This window comes from Biomphalaria glabrata, chromosome 6 (assembly GCF_947242115.1).
Source record: "Biomphalaria glabrata chromosome 6, xgBioGlab47.1, whole genome shotgun sequence".
Taxonomy (NCBI): Eukaryota; Metazoa; Mollusca; class Gastropoda; family Planorbidae; genus Biomphalaria; species Biomphalaria glabrata.
In genome coordinates this window covers 31,304,131-31,322,705 of record NC_074716.1, presented here as the reverse complement: position 1 = coordinate 31,322,705, position 18,575 = coordinate 31,304,131, and the positions used below count along the sequence as shown (strand labels likewise).

Sequence of the window (18,575 nt, the reverse complement as noted above, 5' to 3'; positions counted from 1 at the left end):
TTCATTCTTTTGGAAGACGTTTATTGTGCCCTTGAATAGGTTCTTCCTGGAGTAGACTCCTAGCCCTTGCCAGCAAGGGGTCTGGGAGAGCGCTGGGAGCTCCCTCAGTGCGGGGCGGAGCCCAGCCGCCAAGCACTATTTCAGGTATTGAAAGCCAACTACATGCATATTCTGAGGTACCTACAGTGCTTTATTTTGCTATTAAAAAGTTTTATTTCAAAAACCTAATCTGCTTTTCTGACTTAGACCCTCCCGCGCCGTTCGGCGCATTTGCAGGCAAGCTGTTTCCACAAAAATCTGTCACTGGCAATATCTGAAGCCTCTTCCCACTTGTTCTAAGGACCTCCATGAAAGTGTGGCGTCATGTTGTGCTAGGGTGTCATCGCAACCCTTATACGTAATTCATTTTGTCGGAGAACATGTCCCGCAAACTTTATGCGACGCTCTGTCACAACCTTACTAAGGGGTCGACAACCACTTCGGCATAGGATTTCCTTGATTTAGACCCGATCTCTATAACTGACTCCTAAAATCCGTCTTAGCCATCTTTGTAGAGCCACATTAAGTGCTTTTCAATTTCGGCAGATGACTATTCATTGCACTTTATTAATGGAGCCCAGCCACTGGTAGACATGTGTAGCTTCTCTTGGCTACGATCTTGGAATTAGGCAGGGGCGGACTGGGTGTCGAAATCGGCCCGGGCATTTCTGTACAATCCGGCCAATAAATTGTATATTATCATATAATGGGCATCTAATTATAGACCTACCTGTGCTCAAAGTCATTATGCTAAGTGTGATAATGTATCGGTATGCATTCATACAGTGAACTCTAAATCTTTATAGAAATATATGCCTTATGTTGCTTTTTAATCCCTAAGTGTGTATGCCCTAAAAGGATGAAGCTTTCTAGTAGCACTATCTAGGGATGTAGGCCATCACAATATTTCGGAAAATGTGTAATATTAAAACAGTATTACACCGTAGAGTATGTGAAAGTTTGTTGGGTTTTTTTAACACAACGCTCAGATGGACATTTAATAAGGTTTTATAAAACAAACCTTTAACAATTTGATGCGTGCCATAGTAGCATCCATGCGGCCCTTTCGTGGCCCTACCAGCCCATTTGGGTACCGGCCCACTGGGCATTTGCCCGAATGCCCATATAGCCAGTCCGCCCCTGGAATTAGGTGACTATTTTGCTTTAGATGTTATATCGAAAAAGGGAGTTTTATCGTCAAAATCATCTGTTGTGGGGTTTTAAACTAAAATATATCTGGAGTTGTTTTTTTTTTTATATTCAAAACCACATTTAGCTACGGTCATAGAGTTTGGTGACTGTAGTTTGCTTTAGAAATAATATTGAAGAGAGAGGCTTTAAACCTTAAAACGACTGTTGGGGGATTTTAAACTCAAAACAATCTTGAGGGGTTTTAAACTTAAAAAAAAAACATCTGGAGGAGAGGGGTTGAAACCCAAACCCCCCATTGGCTTGGCTACGCTCAAAGAATTTTAGTGTGTAATTTGCTTTTTTTATATTGAAGAGATATTTTTTTACATCAAACCCCTCTAAAAGGAAATTTAAACTCAAAACACCCAAAGGCTTGGCTACGCACATAGCATTTTGATTGCGAAATTGTTTTTTTTTTTATTTTGAAGATTTATTTAAGACACTAAAATCACTACGCCATTGAAACAAGTTCCTCAGCCTCTTTCTGCCCGTCTGTTTCTAGTTTGAGTCGTTGTTGACCAAAGGTCCACGTGACGATGATAGCTAGCTGTGTACTCACCATATTGGTTGTAGTTCGGGCCCGGTCACTGTAACAAATATACGTGTCGGCATTACATAAAAAGACAAATGTTCAATATCAATGAAATAAAATGTGGTCTATTTACAGTCTATTTTAGGCACATTTGATATTTGAGCACCCTAAGCTCCTCCACATGCACGCGCACACACTCATAAAGGACTAGTATACGCATATTTCGTTCCCATACGAAATAGCACATAATTCAGTTAGGCTTAGGCAACCTGATTAAAGCTGATAAAACGAACTGGATACAATAAAAAAAATGTTGGCTTTCAAAAAGATAATACTCAAACTCTAACGGTATCCATATACTCAAACTCTAACGGTATCCATATACTCAAACTCTAACGGTATCCATATACTCAAACTCTAACGGTATCCATATACTCAAACTCTAACGGTATCCATATACTCAAACTCTAAGGGATATCCATATTCTAAAACTTTAACGGTATCCATATACTAAAACTTTAACGGTATCCATGTACTAAAACTTTAACGGTATCCATGTACTAAAACTTTAACGGTATCCATATACTAAAACTTTAACGGTATCCATATACTAAAAATTTAACGGTATCCATATACTAAAAATTTAACGGTATCCATATACTAAAACTCTAACGGTATCCATATACTAAAACTCTAACGGTACCCATATACTAAAACTTTAACGGTATCCATATACTAAAAATTTAACGGTATCCATATACTAAAAATTTAACGGTACCCATATACTAAAAATTTAACGGTATCCATATACTAAAACTCTAACGGTATCCATATACTAAAAATTTAACGGTATCCATATACTAAAACTTTAACGGTATCCATATATTAAAACTCTAACGGTACCGATATACTAAAACTCTAACGGTACCCATATACTAAAACTCTAACGGTACCCATATACTAAAACTCTAACGGTACCGATATACTAAAACTCTAACGGTACCGATATACTAAAACTCTAACGGTATCCATATATTAAAACTCTAACGGTATCCATATATTAAAACTCTAACGGTACCCATATACTAAAACTCTAACGGTACCGATATACTAAAACTCTAACGGTACCCATATACTAAAACTCTAACGGTACCCATATACTAAAACTCTAACGGTACCCATATACTAAAACTCTAACGGTATCCATATACTAAAACTTTAACGGTATCCATATACTAAAACTCTAACGGTATCCATATACTAAAACTTTAACGGTATCCATATACTAAAACTGTAACGGTATCCATATACTAAAAATTTAACGGTATCCATATACTAAAACTCTAACGGTACCCATATACTAAAACTCTAACGGTATCCATTTACTAAAACTTTAACGGTATCCATATATAAAACTTTAACGGTATCCATATACTAAAACTTTAACGGTATCCATATATTAAAACTCTAACGGTACCGATATACTAAAACTCTAACGGTATCCATATACTAAAACTCTAACGGTACCCATATACTAAAACTCTAACGGTATCCATATACTAAAACTCTAACGGTACCGATATACTAAAACTCTAACGGTACCGATATACTAAAACTCTAACGGTATCCATATACTAAAACTCTAATGGTACCCATATACTAAAACTCTAACGGTACCCATATACTAAAACTCTAACGGTACCGATATACTAAAACTCTAACGGTACCGATATACTAAAACTCTAACGGTATCCATATACTAAAACTCTAACGGTACCCATATACTAAAACTCTAACGGTACCCATATACTAAAACTCTAACGGTATCCATATACTAAAACTCTAACGGTACCCATATACTAAAACTCTAACGGTACCCATATACTAAAACTCTAACGGTATCCATATACTAAAACTCTAACGGTACCCATATACTAAAACTCTAACGGTATCCATATACTAAAACTCTAACGGTACCCATATACTAAAACTCTAACGGTACCCATATACTCAAACTCTAACGGTACCCATATACTAAAACTCTAACGGTACCCATATACTAAAACTCTAACGGTACCCATATACTAAAACTCTAACGGTACCCATATACTAAAACTCTAACGGTACCCATATATTAAAACTCTAACGGTACCCATATACTAAAACTCTAACGGTACCCATATATTAAAACTCTAACGGTACCCATATACTAAAACTCTAACGGTACCCATATACTAAAACTCTAACGGTACCCATCTATTAGTGACAATGTTTCTGTTTGTTTCAAACCTCAAACCTTGTGCTCTTTACTGAATGCATTTGGTCTGTGAAATGTTTGATTTGTGATTCCTTCGTCCAACCATTCCTCACCCAGCCATTGAAACACTAATTCATTGTTAAGCAGCTTACAGTATCTAATGTTTTTTATTGAAACTGCAAGCTTCCATGTAGGTATCTAGATCCCAGGTATATAGCTTCACAATATATGACTAATTCATATATCTACTCTCATGAATCATAATTCATGCTTATCAGCAAAGTCTAGCCAGTCAACACTGGTCAGTTGGTCAGTTGGTCAGTTGGCCTGTCTGTCTGACTGTCTGTCACCAATGCTCTTACACCCTTAAAGATTTTTTTTTAAATGACCGTTTTCCTTTTCAAAATAATATAAAATCAATTTTGCTATTCAAACAGTTGACCTACATTATTATATTACTATTCAAATGTATAAACTTTAAAGAAGTAAGCACTCTATTTTTGGGGTGTACTGTATTTTATTATCATGTCAAAAAAAAACTATTACACGAATATAGTAGAAAGAAGAAAAAAAAAACTATTGAAAATCATTTACTTGTTGTTTGAAACAATTTTACTAGGAAATAAATATTTTCAAGGATTTTGTAAAAACTAGGTCAATATAAGGTCAAACAGGTCACCCCTAAACTCACATTTACTTAGCCTATAATTTTTATTTGACCTCCTAGAACCAGTGGCTTTGCATCCATTGCGCGAGGAGGTTCAGTGTTACCGGTCCAAGACCATTGAGAACCCATAGGCTATAGCTTTCTCCGTACGTTGATAGAATACTAGTACAAAGTGGAGTCAGTACTAGAATTTTTTTTTTTTTTTTAATTTGACAACCAAAAACTTACTTGATCCATTCTAAAGCCAAAACGAGGCCAATGTTAGTTACAGGGATTCCCAAAGTAGTCATGATGATGATGATGGTCGCTATACTTGCTGACGGAACGGAAGGAATGGCGAAAGAGGAAAGAAACGAAAGAAGCCTGAGGACAAAACATGGACAGATTCAAATTGAACAATGGAACTCAAGAAAACATTAAGAAACTAGAACTGACACAACGAATATTCACATTTGATTAGAGTAACGCCTTTAGTAAAATCATTTAATTTAGAAAGCCTTCGGGATAGAATACTAGAAAATAAAGTAGCAATTAAACATAAAACACTGAACCATAAAATTAAAATACAAAATCAAAACCTAATAAAATACAAGACACAAAGATAATGCACATTCCTCGTTCTATATGCTAGGACAAATTTGTACAAATGCTTTTTCTTCCCTAGTGCTATTAAACCAGGGAATGGGTTTCTTAAATCAGTCAGGAAAACCAACGACTTGGCAGAGAAAAATTAACACGCATGACTAGATTGACCTGGGGAAACGCGTAGGACTCAATTATCTTCTTCTTGTTTTTTTTTTTTAAATAATGTCTGCATTTGATAAGATTAATGGATGTCCAGAGTTTGGCCAGTACTATAAATAGTACTACATTCATCTGTTCAGTTACAATGCACGTATTCAAGACACTCAATAGAATCCCATATAAAACTTTTTAAAAACAGAACTTGACATTGTTATAAATATACTCTGATTACTAAGGAGCAAAACAAAACACACGTTTAAAGAATAAAATTGTTTGGTACAATGATTTATGATACACGGATGTTCATATCTACCATTAAGACGCGAGTGGTAGTTCACCTTTAATCACTGGAATCGTTATTTCATTTTGTATACACTGTAAACAGCTCAGCACTTTAAGTGTTAATTAAGAGAATTTATTTCTGCCCTTTCTCTCATTGGATAACATTCTTCGACTCGCATCTAAATTTGAATAAGGACTTTTTTGTTGTTGTTGTTTGTTTTGGTCATTTTCTGTTCTTGTAAAAATATTTGTAATTTAAATACGTGTTTACATAGAGTGGCGTTTTCATGCAAAGTAGAGATAGATAGATAGATAGATAGATAGATAGATAGATAGATAGATAGATAGATAGATAGATAGATAGTAGATAGATAGATAGTAGATAGATAGATAGATAGATAGATAGATAGATAGATAGATAGATAGATAGATAGATAGTAGATAGATAGATAGATAGATAGATAGATAGATAGATAGATAGATAGATAGATGTTAGTTTTTTTTGTCGCTTGTAACTTCCTAAAAGCTCATCTTCTGAGATTTCTTTTTTTTTTTTCAAAGTATAGTGATGAGCCAACCTGGACCTAATCTTTTGGTGTAAACTTTGCTAAAAGCTTGAACAAATCTTATACTCACCCAACAGTCATTATAGTTCCTACACTCAGCAGTATCCCGGAGTATTGCGCCATAAAAAGGCAAGACGCTGCTATAAATAGAGCGCTGCCGGTTCTGTTCAAAGCAAAGCACACTGCTATCACAAACCCTGTGACTTTGGTGTCTATGGCATAGATCTGTGTACTGATTTCATGCATGACAGGGAGGGCAAGAATGCTAGAAAACAGTATTACAATTGATTAATGGCGCCTCCAATATCACAATGACTAACTCAGGGCCGGTCCTACAGATTGCGGGACCCTATGCGAAACGGATTGCGAGGGCTTAGTCTTGGTAGACATAAGGATAAATGAAAATTAAGATTTTGTTTTAGAAAATAAATTCGTCTTTGAATTTTATTCATACTTTACTAAGTACAAAATCACTGTCAAATTAACTTGACGAGTCATCTACAGTAGATAGTAGTTTTCCAACAATAGCCGATTAACATTCAGATCTGCCTTTTAGATTTACTATCGACTAGCAAAATATCGCTTTTCTTTTTTAAGAGGTCGAGATAGATTTAGATCTATATTTATATGCCAGAGACTATTAAAGTAAATTAAGTATTTGAACTTCTTGTTTTGGTTAAAATTCGTCTTATTAATACATTTTTATTTTATGAAAGCTGACAATGCCGCTTTTTTTAAAATCGCGAGTAGGATTGGCGTTTTTCATATTGAATGACATCCCGACAATACAATTTTGTCTATTTGCATGAGTTTTCAGAAGATTTAAATGATTTCTGGAGATTTTCATGACTTTTTCGTATATTTTACAATTGTAGGAGGATTCCAGAAATCCTTTAATAATAAGCTAAAATGGTTTAATTTAATAATTTACACCTAGAATTCGCGCGGGGCCTATGAAAGTAGTGCGGGGCCCATTGCAGCCTTATAGGATGCAGTGGCCTAAGACTGTCCCTGGACTGACTTATTTGCACCTAAACGTCATACGGATGAAAGAAATGAACGTGCTGCCGCCAAGGTGAGTAAAGAAATTTCTTGACGTTAATAATGTCAACTCCAAAATACAGGCCTGGTCGTATGGTAAGCGCTCAAGACTGTTGTCTCGATAGTCCTAGGTTCAAACTCTACAAGCCGCCATCCTTCAGGTCCTGTGAGAGGTCTAGGTAATAATATTTAATTCTGATGGAACACCCGAAACATTGTCAGCAAAGAAAATAAGGGAGTATAAACAATACTAGATATTTTCCTAGTGAGGTGGGGGTACTGTTTTGGGCGCAAATCGTTTTCGGGAGCCACATCGCAAAGTATCTAGTACTAACGTTTTGGGCTAGAATCTCTGTGCAATAGCCTGATCAATATTTTAGCAATACTTCGATTTTTTTCTTTCTAAAAAAAAGATTTTAAGTTTTTTATTACCTTGGTAGGCGGGGAAAGGGGGGAGGGGACATAATGCATTGGATAAATTAATTGATACATTGAATAAAGTAATTGATACATTGAACAAAGTAAGTGATATATTGAAAAAATTGATATATTGAGCTAATTAATTGATACATTGATCGCAATCATTGACCTATTGAATAAGACTTACGAGCTAGATGGTGCCAGCGTTATGAGCCAAGGCTTTACCAAATGGACAAAAAAGTGTACAGGATTACTTCTGGTCACAATAGCATAAATGGTTCCAAAAACCAAAACCTGGAAAGCGAGATTTCCTCCAGTCACGACCAGAATGTACAACCCCAGGGAAGAGAAGGCAGCAGTGACGTCATGCATGCCAGCTAGGGCACTTGCTATAAGACTTGCCACACCTAATGGAGTTGACCTAAAGAGATATATTGTTGGGCAATTTTTTTATCTCTTACAAATCACATTTCTATATAACTTTGAAATATTAATAACTAGCCAGATATTACCCCCGCTGCCCTCTGGTCTTAACTTGCGTATTTGCTGATATAGTCACTGATATAGTGCAATAGAAATAATTAAAGAAAATCATTATGTTATGAGTAAAGCGAATACATGAATTCATGAATATATACATGTTATAAATGGAGTTAAAAATAGCTAATCGACCTAAATCCAATTTCTTAATGAAAACAATGGCTTGCATATAGATCTATATTTAGAAGCGCGCGATATCAAGAACAAAGTTGCACTCATGACGAACAAATGTATGTAAAAATGCTTTAGAAACACAAATATTAAAGGTACTTTGATTTAAATATGAAATGAATGGACTATATTTTGGAAGTTTATGTGTTAAAGTATAAAGTAGATCTGTCATCTTAGAATTAGATCAAGAGTTAGAGTTAGGCATAGGCATCGGATGTTTGTGTGCAAGCGTGGAGCCTTCGCTCTGCGCATGCGTGACCTTTCCCTCTTGTCTCATGTAAACATGTCTATTTGAATTCATAAGTACGTATGTCATGACGTCTAAATTCGCAGATACAAAGAACACATTTATGTAAAAATGCTTTTGAAACACACATTTGAATATTAATTTTATTAAATAATGAAATAAATAGACCATATTTTGTATTTTTGATGTGTCAAAGTAAAATACTATCTTTGTAAAGTGTAGTTCTTAAATTAAATCTAGATCCTTTCGATCTTTTCTCGTGGAGGCCTAAACATAGCCTAGATCCATGAAAAAGTAATATTTTCATAGAGTTGGCAACTTTTGTTTTTTTAGGATCTTAAGTTTGTTTTAGGGCTACTATACACACGTTACAGTTCCTGTTTGTACCCAAGAAACATCTATGCCAAGTTTTATCAAGAGTAGTCAAACGGTTTTGATTCCTATGCCGGACATACGCCTTACTTTCTGCTGTACAATATGGATATAGTGAATGTAGACAATATTGAAACTTATTTTAATATTCCCTGTATAAAACGTGATTTGGTTTATTTACATTGAAAACTGAAAATTGCATTAAAATACCTCAGTTCCCATTGTTTACTAATGTGTGTAGAAAAGACCTTACGATCTATAGGGCAGATGATGTTAAGATCATGTTTCTTTGACCAACGGTTAGCGAGGAGGGTGTCTTGTGGCCAGCACAACGACCAAGCGCCTTTACTTTCCCCAACTAAAGTCAGGTACTTATTAGGGTTGGATGGACTCAGGGGCGCCCTAAAAATCCCAAAATTCAAAATCCCAGTCTTCACCGAAAAATTTAAACCCAGGATCCAAGGCTCGGAAGCCAAGCACTTGACCACTCAGCCACTGCGCGCCCTTTGCTCCAAAACTTTCACAAAAAAAAATATTAGATTTTCTTTTTTTTATTGACTATTGAGTTAATGAGCTTTACATTTATTGATTGGAGCAAAAATTTGTTCAGTGTTAATTTTTTTTTTTAAATTTTGTTGTTCATGACCTTTTCCGACCACAGCTAATGCCCAGGCATTCATCTCATTTCCATGAGGTGATCCATAGTCGCTTCGGGACTGACGGAAGCCATACTCGGCCATAGTATATGAAAATGTAAGATTATTTAAATTTGATACTGACTAAACATAGACCGATCAGATTTTCTTTATTAATCTTAAAGAATTTTAGACTTTAGGAAAACTGTTTTACATTGATGCTTATACCAGAGTTACTTACCATTTGACCCAATGAAAGATAAGAAATGCTATTTGTGCACAAACTTTAAAGAAGTCGATGAATGGTGAGGCCTTCGCGATCTTCGAAGCTGCAATGCCGAATGTTGCGCTCAGGACAATGACACCTTAGAAGTGAAGATAAACACATGCTAAATACTTCACTAGAGACAAAACTCTGCCTCACCGAGAAAAAAGTTACTTAAAAGTTATATTCTAATGGTAACTCTTAGGGAGATTTGGTGTCAATTGTCTTTTCTTTTTAATGAATCCTAGCAGAGCAAAAGAATTTAAAACACGTTTTAAATAATAATAAAAATTGTTAGCAGCTTTTTTGTAAAAAAAAAAAAAAAAATAGGTGCCGTTACTCTGTGATGTATTGCTTAACGTTTAACTAATAATAAACAAATAATAAACGTTAAAATACAAGAAAAAGAACATTTTATTCCTCACATTAAAAAAGGTGCCAGTACGCCCTACCGGTGCGTAACGTCACAAAAACGCACTGATTGCTAGTGTATTTATTATCTTGGAAGAGATTTGTTTTACCCTAGCAGCGACTAACTTTAAACACGTATTTAAAATGGTCCAGCTGAGGTATTACTCTTGCCCCTCCATTTCTTTTTTACCATATGGACACTCATAATGAATAAAACTTGAGACTCAGTATCTGGCGTAGCTTCCTTTGATACGTTAACGCCAACATTGGACAACCAAGCTTAGAGCCAAGCTAGCCAGCGATCTATATCATGGGTCTTTTTGGTTAATATCCGTGAGCCATCCATCTAAATACCTAAGACCATCATCCAGTATTTCCTTCATCTAATCGCTTGGTGCACATCTCTCTTAAATGAACATCGAGTCAATCTTCAAATTCATCACTTCGGGAGAACACATCAACTTCCTCCTTTCACAGAATTATAAAATCTGTCTTCATTTCATTTTTAAATGCCCGAAGGTCGTCACTTGTAGATGATATATTTCTTCTCACTTTTGGACTTGCACCTGATACTTATGCCAACGCTAGCTGGTTTGTAACCCGAGTCTCATTCCTCGCAGACAGATTTGTACGTTTTCACCCCAAGACAGAAGCACTCGATTCATGAATGGGTTGTTGGATCCATGCCTGACTCCTTGACTCCCTAACCTGAGAATGAACCTTCTGAGCGGAGACAAAACCAGGTGTCATCTCAGTCCACGCCTCCTGACCACACAGTTACAGAGATAGTCTACGTCTCACTGACCACACAGTTACAGAGATAGTCGACGTCTCACTGAGCAAACAAACAAACGTTAAGTCGAGGCTGTGTCATCATCGCTAGTTCTCCCAAACAGGGGACTCAACAGGATGACATGAAGGATGTGACGTTGATTAGTATTGAAGGTAGACTAAAGTCCAATTCTTAATAGCGAAATATTTACCAGTACTAATACGAGGGGCTAGCATTTGTTGCAATAGTGAAATGACATTCTCTATTGGGGAATCAGAAAAGAAGTGTATTGCCATGCGAAATTTTATAAGAAATGCTAATTGAGATTTAGTCAACACCCTTTGGGAAACGATGGAGACTCAAGGCCAGTTTATGAGATGAGAAAGACACGTAGAAATATAGAGCCCGAGAGAGAGAGAGAGAGAGAGAGAGAGAGAGAGATGGGATAGAGAGAGAGAGAGAGAGAGAGAGAGAGATGGGATAGAGAGAGAGAGAGAGAGAGAGAGAGAAATATAGATAGAGAATGAGACATTAAAACAAACAAAATATTTTTTTAAAATCCTTTTAAAAAACAACAACAAAAGCGTATCTAAGGGAAATAGCTCAGCACTTACAACCATATCTTTCAATATAGTAGAAGTTATCTTATCTTAATAATACAGACGTTACTTCAAAAAAAGAAAATAATTACTTCCTACGCGTCATGCATCTAGTCATGCATGTTAACCAATGACTTAAATTCTGGCAAGTCATTGGTTTTCCTGGCTGGATCAAGCAACCCATTCCATTCTCTAATAGCACTAGGGAAGAAGGAGCATTTGTACAAATTTGTCTTTGCATATGGAACGAGGAATGCGCCTTTATCTTTGTGTCTTTCTGAGTATTTTAATAATTAATTTACTAATTGTTTAATATTTGTATTGATTCATTTTTGTTAGGTACAGTAAATACTTGTTTAAAGTTTTAAATGGTTGTGGGAGAAATAACGTGTACAAACATTTTACCAGACAGACAGTCAAAGTGATTTGATATAAACTTTGTAAAATGTGAAATTCTTATTTACTAAGTTCTGATTAGCTAAATGCATGGATTACCAAGTATGTTGGTGCCTGTAGCACTGCCAAAAGTTCTCACTAACTGATTCTGGGTCACATTGGTCCACAAGTCACTACCATTACGACTGGAGTTGTCCCCAACTAAATTTACAAGCTGGATGTTGGATTTTTCTATATATTTGGTTTGCGTCACCTGTAGGGCTGCTCCAATCACATTGTCTGGGAAGATGTTTCTTAAAAATTGTATAAATAAATAAATACATAACTATTCACTAATGAATGGATAATGACTAATGAACCTTATAAAACCAAAATGTATGAAAAGAGTTTAAAAAAAATGTGGGTATATATTAAGGGAATATTTTCTTAAACATAGCTGACTGGTCGTAAGGTAAGTGCTCTTGACTAGACTCTCGTTTCAAAGGTTCTGGGTTGGAACTCCGCCCGGAGTTATTCCTCTTGCGGGAGATTCGGACTAAGATGTAGGCTATTATACGGAGGAACGCTCAAAACATATATAAAAAGAAAGAAAGAAACATATAAATAAATAAACATATAAATAAATAAACAAACATCTAAATAAATATATAATATAAATAAATAAAGACAGACAGAAAGAAACAAACAAACATATAAATAAATAAATAAACATAAATAAAAAATAAAAAAAGAAGGAACAGAGAAAAAAAACATATAAATAAATGTCTGCAAGTCGGACTAGATTTACCCCACGTAACTTTAAAAAAAGACGGGGGGGGGGGGGAGAACAAGTAATCTACTTTGTATTCACCCGTCACTAAAAAGCAGGACCGGACTTAACCATTGTGGGGCCCTATGCGAAATGGATTTCACAGGGCCAAGTTTGGGTAGGGGTAGAAATAAAAAGTGAAAATTAAGAGTTTTTTTTTTATTCATTCTTTACTACGTGCAGAATTTGTTTACTGTGTAGCGAAGTCGAAGTCCTACAGGACTGTCTGGACCTCATAAGAAATCTGTTTCCTACATAGTAATAAGTCATTACATAAGTCATTCTTCATTTGTTTCAGGCACGACAAACGTCTTTCACCAGATTCCACAATGACGGCTAATGCATAATGGCGTTTTTTTTTCTCGCGTAGGATTGGCGTTTTCCATATTTAATGACACCCCAAAATGACAATTTTTGGTTTATACATTCCAGGAGATTTTTATGAGTTTTCAAAAGATTTTTATAATTTCAGGAGATTTCCAGGAGCTCCTGGAAAAAAATCAGGAGGCCGCGGGAAATCTGTTATTAGTTATAAAATGGTTTAATTTAATAATTTTCACATAGAATTAACGCGGGTCCTATGAAAATGCGGGGCCCACTGCGGTCGCATAGGTTGCAATGGCCTAAACAATAAACAAACATATAAACAAACAAACAAACAAACATGTAAATAAATAAATATAAATATATTTTTCAAAAGGTAAGAAACGCACAATCACTGCCAAAGCTCTCGATATTGTCAGATTTATTTCCCTTATTCTATATAAAAGAAAATTAGCATTTATTAATTATCTAATTGGTTAATTTTTTATTGATGAATTTGTTGCCATCGACAATGACTAATGGTGTAGTTTTAACTTGAGCCGAGAATGAGAAGAGGGAGAACAAGTACACATACACACACTAACCAGACAGACAGAGTGAGTTGATAAAAGCTTTGTCAAAAAATAGGTTTAAAAACTACTTTCTTTCACATGTCTACCCTTACAGTAATCACTCAAGTATCTACCTAAAGAAGTCGGCTATAATGTCACTCGTCTTCAGACCATTGTTATACTTGTCACTGTTGTCATTCACTTGACCAGACACCGCGCCTTAGAGAACAAGTTCATGAAATGCTTTTGTATTAAGGGCCTTTCAATTTAGATCTAACTCTAGAACAAGGCAATGAAATGTTAGTGCATAAAGGGCCTATCAGTTTAGATCTAACTAGGAGTAACTCCAAACTTAAGAACTATGTGTCAAACAAAGATCTTAAAGTAGGCCTGAAGCCCTGAAATGAACAACTGAACAGTATATAACAATTATTACACTAAAACGTGTAAAGTAACAATGTCGTAGATTTAAAACTATATTATAGTCTTAACAAAGAACAGATCAGTCATACCTGGTTGGATGATAACACATAAGATCACACCGACAACAGAGCCCAGAGCGTTAATCAGTGAGACATAAGAGATGGCCACAAACCCAATCTTTCCACTGGACCTAGCATCAGTAGAAGATGTACCTAGAACAAAGTCGTTTCACTACAATATAATTTCTACTAAAATTTTAGAATCTTTCTTCATTTATTATTATCACTAAGTACATTTATATTGGAGTTTGAGAGAGCTAAGGGCTTTCACGAGAACAGTGCTCATGGCCTCTTTTTATTCCAATCTGGCACTGTGAGGCTAGCCTTTTTCTTAATGTAGGAACATACATTATTTGTTTAAGTGCCAAAAAAAAATGCTGAACAAACCTGAGATAACTGTGCAAGCTATCAAAGGTAACATCAGGGCTTTCAGAAGTCGCATGTACATCTCACCAGCGAGACCTAGTGATATTGACGAGAACAAATAATTTCTCTTTTAGAAGTGAGATGTTTGTTTTACATTCTTAACATAGTGACAAATAGTGTTGGATAGAACTGAACGGAAACGAACCTTTTTGGTTCGAAATTAAAGTATCCAAGTTAAACTTAAAGTTAAAGGAAAATCGCTAAATCTGGACATCTCAACATTGCTAACACAGGGTGAAATAAACAATTTTTTTCCGATTGATTCATGTACTGTCATCGATAATAATATTTGTGCAAAATTTCAACTTGATCCGAGAATAGGAAATGGGAGACAACACGTGAAAATGAATCCACCAAGACAGACAGAGTTAGCTTATATAAGCTTTGAAACAAAAATCTACAGTTTCTCTGGTTATACTGAATGAAGTGAAATTAATCTTCTTGTGTTCACACTGGTTAAACCAGAACTGCGCTTTCATTACATCATCACCAAAAAAAGCTTAAAGCATATTTATTGAAGTAGGAAAGGATTTTATTTAAAATAGTTTTCACTAAAGAAAGCAAACATTTAACTCTTTATCTCCGAAATAATCACATTAGTTTCGACAGAATTGTTCCTATTTCACATTTGTACATTCTGCCCTGTTATGATTAAACTTCAATAACAGTTTTGTTTGTAATCAGAAAAGGTTACTTTTGGTCTAGAATTATAGGAGAATGCATGCTCTTTTTATAAAACACAAATACAAGTTTATAAATTCAAAAATTAATTTTATGGGGTTAAATCAACGATACTATCGTTAATTAGGAGAGAATGAGTTGAAATTCAACTCAGCGCATATTACTCATACAGTTTGCAGACTTTGTAAATACATGAATGTGTATGTACTAGTCGGTTGGACCACATGACTCACCCAGCCACATCAGAGTGTCAGGACCAGGGCGAGAAGGTTGGAGTGTGAACCCTATTAGAAATCCAAAGCCGATGCCTATTGTTGTCAATATTAAAAATAAGTTCTCTATCAGTCTTGGTCGGGGGCAGGTTTGGGTCAGTCTTGGTCGGCAGGTTTGGCTTTTCGGCATCATTGACCGACTCTGGAAACATAAACAGACAACATTGGTTTGCAAAATCTTATCGTTTCTTATCTTATATAATACAGACGTTACTTCAAAGAGTAAAATGATTACGTCCTACGCGCCATGCATCTAGTCATCACTGGCGGATCCGGGGGGGGGGGGGGGGCAGTTGGGCGATCGCCCCCCCCCCTTACTCGGCCACATCCTCCCTACTTTTATTTAGAAATCATAGTTTGTAAACAAAATTAGTTGAATTAATATATAATTTTTATATTATGTCGCTATACTTCTGGTATATTAGCCGGTTCGGTGAGGTGGGGGGGGGCGACTGCTTCTACTGCCCTCCCCACTCTTGCCCTCTGAATGGGGGGGGGGGGCGGTCCTATTTTTATGGACAAGTCAAAGTTTGTGAACAAAATTAATTGAATATCTGTATAATATAAGCTTCATATTGATGTTTTAACCCATTTGTATATTATGTCGTACACGCACTGTGATCTCAAATTGTATCATTGGTAAATATAAAATGAAAAAGGGTTGTACCAGGTGGGGGGCGATACATGAAATCGCCTTCCGCCCATCGGATAAACCAATACTTATTTCTTTTTTGTATTTTACTTAAGAAATTACAAAATAAAAAAAAGTTGTCACTAATATAATTTATATATGCTATAAATTAAATTCTTATATCGAAGAATTCTTTAATGCTAGATGCAATCATTAGCAGAAATTATAAAAAGGATTAACGTTTTCACTCTACCGCCCTCTCCTTTCCAGACGAAAACGTTTTAAAACAGAAGAGTCAAATATGGCGACAGAGTTTATGTAATTGCACACGAATTTATCATAATTATTTTAAGAAAGACTTTGTTTTGGAAAATTTATAATTCATACGAAATATTTCATTATAAGAGTAACAAATGAGATGAGTTCTGAACCCAATTATATTTTTCCTAGTCACTTTTTTCCCAACCTTTACTCATACTGATATGTTTCAATTGTATAAAAAAAATTGAGACTAAAACTCACAATCTATACTTAAATCGTATAAATGCAAAACATTTAGAGTAGAACCTAATTTCTCCTCCCACTTCCGAATTTTTTTTGTTTAGAGCAATGATTTATAGTTCAGTAACAAAACAGTTACAAACAGGCCTATTGAACTAAATGTATAACTTACAAATGAGCTTTTATCCAAAAAATTTTTTTGGAGCAATTTTTTTTTGGTGGCGTTCCTCAAAGTCTAAATCTAAATATGTGGGGTATCTTATCTTTTCAAGGAACAAATCGGTTGTATTAGCAATGTAGTAAGGGCCTGTAAATTCATATTAGAATATTTTTCAAGTAAAACATTATTCAAAAGGTCCTTTTTTAATAGGATGAATAATGAGCTGTAGTCAGGAGAATGCGTTTCTGCAGTGAAGAATGCAAGAAAACGCTTTTGGCGTAGTGGGTTTCGCCCCGATCCCCACTGGCGAAGCTTACAGCGCTTCACCAGACCCCTAGCTGTCAAGACAAAGGCCTCATCATAGGTATTTTATTTTTGTTTGTTTTTCAAATATTTTTTTTCGCCAGCGAAATCCCTAATCTAAATATGTGAATATGAATAATGAGCTGCAGTGAAGAATGCAAGGAAACGCTTATATAATATATATGCTGTACGCGCGTTTGTGCTTAGGGTTAGGGTATACTGGGCGTTAGGGTTAGGGTTTGGAACAAAATCGCCTCCCCACTCTCAAAGTTCTGAATCCGCTAGTGCTAATCATGCATATTAACTAATGACCTACATTCTGCCAAATACTTCAAACTGGTCTAATGAACAGTGTATATGGAAATAGAAGTGCAGTAATGCCCTTTGAAAAAAAAAACAACAAAATTCGCAAAGCGGAGTATCATGGAATCAATCCTCTGCAGTTTAAATATGTAATGCAGGAACTCCAGAGGCGTCGGATAGCACTGCCTCCAGGGCTGGATATTACCAGCAGGTCGTAATTTGGCCATCACTAAGATAGAATATAGTATGACAGACAATAATAGTATCTAGTCGCCTAGAGGACAGATTTGATACTAACAAACATACTGAAACCCCAAAAAAGTTAAATGTAAGTTGATTTACTTTTAAATAGAAGATAGTTTGATCCTCATCAAGGTATAGATATATAATGGACATATTTTAGTTACTTACCTTCTAGTGTTATAGTTTCAGTCTATCCAAGTGTGCTAGGAATAGCTTGCATTCAATTCTAGTTAACCCTAACCCTTCTTCTAATTTGTGTTATGTTAACAGACGAATGATGTGGGTCTGACCAAGTGTCGACAATCTTTACGCTTCATCAACTCTGCGCCCCTTTTTTTTTTCAAATAGGTCATCTTAATCTGAATCTTCAGTCAAACTAAAGTTGTTTGAAAAGGTCATCTTAATCTGAATCTTCAATCAAACTAAGGTTGTTCGAATAGGTCATCTTAATCTGAATCTTCAGTCAAACTAAGGTTGTTCGAATAGGTCATCTTAATCTGAATCTTCAGTCAAACTAAGGTTGTTCGAATAAGTCATCTTAATCTGAATCTTCAGTCAAACTAAGGTTGTGAACATTTCCGTCACCAAAAGTCACTATTTGTTTCATTTTTCTATGCAGGTAGCCAATCAAGCCTAACGAACCTTCCTGCCAGTAGATTTATGGTATTGACGCCGTCGATTTCAACTCCATTTTATTATTTGTGTGTGCGAGTGATACAGTTTCGCTGGACCCAAAATCTGGG

The 18,575-nt window shown here is 35.5% G+C and overlaps 1 protein-coding gene across 1 annotated transcript; it reads right to left on the bottom strand.

Moving 5' to 3' along the window:
- Window positions 1-1,645: 1,645 nt before the first annotated feature.
- Window positions 1,646-14,814, bottom strand: LOC106059490 (excitatory amino acid transporter-like). The gene is made up of 9 exons (XM_056032882.1): window positions 14,700-14,814; window positions 14,343-14,465; window positions 13,965-14,049; window positions 12,247-12,440; window positions 9,946-10,069; window positions 7,927-8,160; window positions 6,349-6,543; window positions 4,915-5,049; window positions 1,646-1,817 (listed from the first exon to the last, which is right to left on the bottom strand). The coding sequence occupies exons 1-9, from the start codon at window positions 14,758-14,760 to the stop codon at window positions 1,682-1,684; spliced, it is 1,287 nt and encodes a 428-aa protein (XP_055888857.1). The 5' UTR covers window positions 14,761-14,814; the 3' UTR covers window positions 1,646-1,681.
- Between the last annotated feature and the right edge of the window lie 3,761 nt (window positions 14,815-18,575).

Bases quoted from the DNA above. Each gene is read 5' to 3' on its own strand.
- LOC106059490 (XM_056032882.1), bottom strand. From the start codon at position 14,760: ATGTACATGCGACTTCTGAAAGCCCTGATGTTACCTTTGATAGCTTGC. The intron at 8,161-9,945 runs GTAAGTAACTCT...ATATCTCTTTAG, and splicing joins ATCTTTCATTGGGTCAAATG to GTCAACTCCATTAGGTGTGG. The intron at 6,544-7,926 runs GTAAGTCTTATT...ACTGTTTTCTAG, and splicing joins ACGCTGGCACCATCTAGCTC to CATTCTTGCCCTCCCTGTCA.